Source organism: Salvelinus sp. IW2-2015, unplaced genomic scaffold (assembly GCF_002910315.2).
Source record: "Salvelinus sp. IW2-2015 unplaced genomic scaffold, ASM291031v2 Un_scaffold1591, whole genome shotgun sequence".
Taxonomy (NCBI): domain Eukaryota; kingdom Metazoa; phylum Chordata; class Actinopteri; order Salmoniformes; family Salmonidae; genus Salvelinus; species Salvelinus sp. IW2-2015.
In genome coordinates, this window is record NW_019943014.1 from 636 (window position 1) to 6174 (window position 5539).

General features: G+C 43.7%; 1 protein-coding gene across 1 annotated transcript; it reads right to left on the reverse strand.

Moving 5' to 3' along the window:
- Positions 1-271: 271 nt before the first annotated feature.
- Positions 272-1738, reverse strand: LOC112071344 (DNA repair and recombination protein RAD54B-like; the record flags this gene model as incomplete). The annotated part of the gene is made up of 4 exons (XM_024138796.2): positions 1404-1738; positions 914-1213; positions 637-799; positions 272-502 (listed from the first exon to the last, which is right to left on the reverse strand). Coding segments are annotated over exons 1-4 (809 nt in total), but the record flags the coding sequence as incomplete, so codon positions are not given.
- Between the last annotated feature and the right edge of the window lie 3801 nt (positions 1739-5539).

The following is a 5539-nucleotide window of genomic DNA, read 5'->3' on the forward strand; positions in this document are numbered from 1 at the left end:
GTGTAGACACTGATTCCAAACACACCCCACCTGTTAACAGTGGTAGACACTGATCAACACCACACCCCACCTGGTTAACAGTGTAGACACTGATCAAAACCACACCCCGACCTGGTAACGTGTAGAACACTGATCAAACACACCCCCACCTGTTAACAGGTAGACAGATCTGATCCAAACGCACCACCCCGACCTGTTAACAGTGTAGACACTGATCAAACACACCCCACCTGGTTAACAGTGTAGACACTGATCAAACACACACCCCTACCTGGTTAACAGTGTAGACGTTGATCCTCTCACTGCCAAGCCACTTCTTAAACTCCGCCCCCCACCCCAGTTCTGCACCAGGCTGCCGGGGGCAACCACCAGCACAAGCTTAGCAACCGGCTTCCCGCCGTATGGGCCCTGCTTTAGCAGCGTCCACGTCAAAGCCACGCTCTGGAGGGTCTTACCCAGACCCATCTCATCTGCCAGGATAGCACCGTACCTACATGTAGCCCTGACACACACACACACCCCACACACACATAATCAATCAAAGTAAATAAATAGCAGCCCCAGCACAGAGCCTTGTGGAACACAACATACATTTTGTAGTGATCAGAGGATTCATCATTCATCATCTCCCATTACCTCATCCCCATGACACACTCGTAGAGYAACAGCAGGCCGTCTCGCTGGTGGGGTCGGAGGTGAGCGGTCAAGTAGGGGTCAACCACCACATCCACCAGTGGGAGGCCTGCCTTGTTATACGCCCACTGGTGATTGGTTGAGGGCCGGGGCATGACAATGGCTCCTACACACACCATTAGAGAGATGAGTGTGGTGTGTTTGAAGTGTGTGAGAATGTGTAACTTCATGTGTGTGTGTGATGAGAGAGAGAGAGTGTACTGTATGTCTGTGTATTTACCTGGTGCTAGAGGGTCATGGCGTGGTTTACAGGGCCCCTCCTCCTGAGGCTTGGCCACTCCCCTATCAGTCTCTCCGCCCAATAGCGTRGGACGGCAGAACGGTTTGGAAGCTGGGCGTCGTGAGGGGGGAGGAGCTGATATCTTAGGCTCCTCCTTCTCCACATGGACGTCAAGGAAACAGCGGCCCTTATTGTAGTCCAGCTCTGATATGAGTCCCATCACCTCCACCTGTTTAGCTCCTATCATCAAGGTCTCTCCTTCACCCAGCGATGCCAGCTCTGATACCTTATAGCCACTACCTACACACACAATCTGAATCACTCTCCGATGCACTCGGAAAATAACCCTCTCAGGGCCGGTCTCCTGGCCACAGAGTAGCCCTCTGGACTAAAACCACTTTCAAATCTGAATTCTCCATTGAGCATGATTTTTAGTCAAGGACTATGTTTAATCTGTGTTGGGGGAAACCTAAAATGTGCACACACTCACCCTTGCCGATGTCCTTGCCCTCCATGTCTTTAAGCGTGGCAGTGCGCCCTTGTGTCACCAGGACAGCGTCTCCCTGCCAGCGTTTGTGTTTCCTCCCACTGGCCTTACACCACATCACACTGAAGTACCGCGGCCCGTCAGAACCAGCACCGCTACCTGCCCCGACCACACCTGGACCACACCCTCCTGCCGGACTCTGTGAGGAACATCTGAAYTCTGAAACCCKAAAAACATCAACACTAATAATRAGAGCATTAACACACACATTACTGCTCACACAAACAGCAGCCAGCAAACTGTAAATATACTGGAACACACCAGTGGACACAAGTAGCTCAACTCTTTTTCACTACAAGATCCTGATTGGTTAAGTGAAGATAGAGCAAAAGATCAGGTAGGTAATGAATAGCGTGACTTCCTATCTTAAACTGTAATGTAGTTCTGTCCATTTAATGTATCTGTTATTATGTTCATGTTTCATGCTTTGGTGTAGTGCCACATGGAAGAGTTTTGCAGCTTCTCACACATTCGTCACACACATACTGTTTCAGCAGTAGCTAATTGGGGCTTCCTAATAATAAATACTACACCCTGAACCAAGGCTTTGATTGCTCTTTAAAAACATTTGTTTTCAATTCTGTTATTGACAAGCAGTACAAATACATTTGAAAAGTGTGAATAGCGTGTGTCACAAATGTTCAAATTATTATTCACTAAGGTTTTATAGCATAGGATCTGCTGAGTGTAATTCACAATGTTCACTCAGCAGAGGGTTGCTACTTCACTGAGGCCTCCACTCTACTTGCAGCCTGGGACTTTCCTACAGTGCCATGCCAGGATGAGACATTAGCCTGGGCGCAAGGGCTGTCCAAGCCATTTCACTATATTTCTCTGCTTGATAGAGGTCCTTAGCGCCTTACAGAGAAACATTCTCACAGTTTTCCTCTACAATTATCCATATTAAGACTGTATCGTCACTGTAGTTGTTAAGCATCGCATGCATCCGTGCTTTACCGTCCTTTTCACTAGTAGAAGTGTAAAGTTACCTGCAGGCAGGCGTTGAATTACACATTCACTCTTCCAGGTAGCAAAGGCTTACCACGTGAAAATAACCTCATATTGAGTCAGACTGAAGAGGCTGAGAAAGGAGACATATGGGGCGAAGGGCTAAAGAAGAGGGGAAGAGAGAGGGATAGAGAAGTTCGGAGGGGATTGACTAAAGCACAAAACAATTAGGGAACAAAATATTTTGAATAGAAAACAATTGAAACGCACAGAAGATCCTGAACAACAAAAACCTGAACATCACATCCCACTCGTTAACAGCACACCCCCTTTCTAAACCCTCCTTCCTCCCAAATCCCTTCCACCCCATCACTATCATCTTGCCCTCCGTAATAGTATGGGTAAGGCAACACAGGNAATTTATAAATAAATATTTGATTCATTAGGATCCGCATTATCCAACGCCAATGGCTACTGGGGTCCGACACATAACAAAAAAAGGTAGCATTTCCGGTGGGGTGTGTGTCAGTGTTGTGTGTAAGTTGACCACGCAAACAATTTGGAATTTTCAACACATTAATATTTCTTATAAAAACAAGAAGTGACGCAGTCAGTCTTTCCTCAACTCTTAGCCAAGAGAGACTGGCGTGTATAGTATTAATATTAGCCCTCTGATTACAATGAAGAGCAAGACGTGCCGCTCGGTTCTGGGCCAGCTGCAGCTTAACTAGGTCTTTCTTTGCAGCACTTGACCATATGACTGGGCAATAATCAAGATAAGATAAAAACTAAAGCTTGTAGGACTTGCTTTGAGGCGTGTGATGTCAAAAAGCAGAACATCTCTTTACTACAGACAGACATCTCCCCACCTTTACAACCATTGAATCTTTATGTTTTAACCATGACAGTGGTTTAGTCTCCTCAACTTGGTTTTAAAATGGTATAACTGCCTTAATTCTGCCAGACCCCAGGCAGATATGATTTTTACCAAATACAATGCTCATAGTTTTAGAGATGTTTAGGACCAGTTAATTACTGGCCAACCATTCCAAAAAAGACTTCAACTCTTTGTTAGGGTATCAGTGACTTCATTAGCTATGGTTGCTGAAGCGTATATGGCTGAATCATCCGCATACATGGACACACATGCTTTATTTAATGCCAGTGGCAGGTCATTGGTAAAACATAGAAACGAGTAGAGGGCCTTGAGAGCTGCCCTGCGGTACACCACACTTTACATGTTTGACATTAGAGAAGCCTCCATTAAAGAGTTCTATTAGATAGATAGCTCTGAATCCACGATATGGCAGAGGTTGAAAAGCCATAAAACATACGTTTTCTCAACAGGTTATGGTCAATAATATCAAAGGCTGCACTGAAATCTAACAGTACAGCTCCCACTGTCATCTTATTATTAATGTATTTTAAACAATCGTCAGTCATTTGTGTCAGTGCAGTACATGTTGAGTGCCGTTCTGTAAAAGCATGCTGAAAGTCTGTTGTTAATTTGGTTACAGAGAAATAGCATTGTATTTGGTTAAACACAATTTTTCCCCCAGAGTTTGCTAAGCGCTAGCAGAAAGCTTTTCATTCTTGGCATTTCCTGCCTAAGTTTGTCCACTTTTCCAATGAAGTAATCAATAAAACAATTGGCAACATCAAATGATATTGTGATGAATAAGCCATCTGATTTGATGAAAGATGTTGAATTTGACTTTGTCTTTCTGTTCATGATTCAACTTAAAGTACTACAAAGTTTTTTCCAATCATTCTTTATATCATTGATCTTGGCTTCACAATACAGTTTCATCTTCTTTTAGTTGAGTTTAGTCACATKATTTCTCAATTTGCAGTAAGTCAGATGTGCAGCCAGACTTATTAGCCACTCAACCACACAGTTTATCAATTCCTTATCAATCCATGGAGCCTTAATAGTTCTAACAGTCAGTTTCTTAACAGGTGCATGTTTATCAATAATTGGAAGAAGCAATTTCATAAATGCATTAAGCGTAGCGTCTGGATGCTCCTTCTTAATCACATCAGACCAACCAATACAACGAAACTACAGTCCATCATTGACTCTTAAGACAGTGAATGTCAGTCAATCTGGAACATTCAAGAATTTCAAGAAACCATCAAGCTCAACGATGAAACTGGTGCTCTGAGGACGCAAGGAAAGGAAGACCCAGAGTTACTCTGCTGCAGAGGATAATTTCATTAGAGTTACAACCAAAAATTGCAGCCAAATAGTGTTTCACAGAGTTAAAGTAACAGACACATCTCAACATCAACTGTTCAGAGTAGACCAGTGAACAGGCCTTCATGGTCAAATTGCTCGAAAGAACATACTAATAAAGGACCAATACGAAGAAGATACTTCTTGGGCCAAAGAAACACAGCAATGGACATTAGACCAGTGGAAAATTGGTCCTTGGGTCCGATGAGTCAAATTGTTAGATTTTGTTCTAACGGCTGTGTCTTTGTGAGAGGCAGAGTAAGGTGAACGGATGATCCGCATGTGTGTTTCCACGTGAAGCATGGAGGGAGAGGTGTGATGGTGCTTTGCTGTGAGTTATTTAGAATTCAAGCACACTTAACAAGCATTGCTAACACAGCATCTCAGCAATACCATCCATCTGGTTTGCGCTTAGTCGGACTATTCTTTGTTTTTCAACAGGACAATGACACAACACACCTCCAGGCAGCGTAAGGGCTATTTGACAAGAAGGAGAGTGAGGAGTGCTGCATCAGATGACCTGGCTCACAAATCACCACCCATCAGTTGATGGTTGGGGATGGTTGGACCGCAGAGTGAAGGAAAAGCAGCCAACAAGGTCAGCATATGTGGGACATCTTCAAGACTGTTGGAAAAGCATTCCAATGATGCTGGTTGAAGGAATGTCAACAGTCTGTTAAGCTGTCATCAAGGCAAAGGGTGGCTACTTGAAGAATTCAAATATAAAATATATTTTGATTTTTGTTGCCTAATGTGTTATTCATAGTTTTGATGTCTTCACTATTATCTCAATGTAGAAAATAGTCAAAATAAGAAAAACCTTGAATGAGTAGGTGTGTCCAAACTTTTGACTGGCACTGTATACAGAAACAACGCCCCCATAAGCAAATCTTCT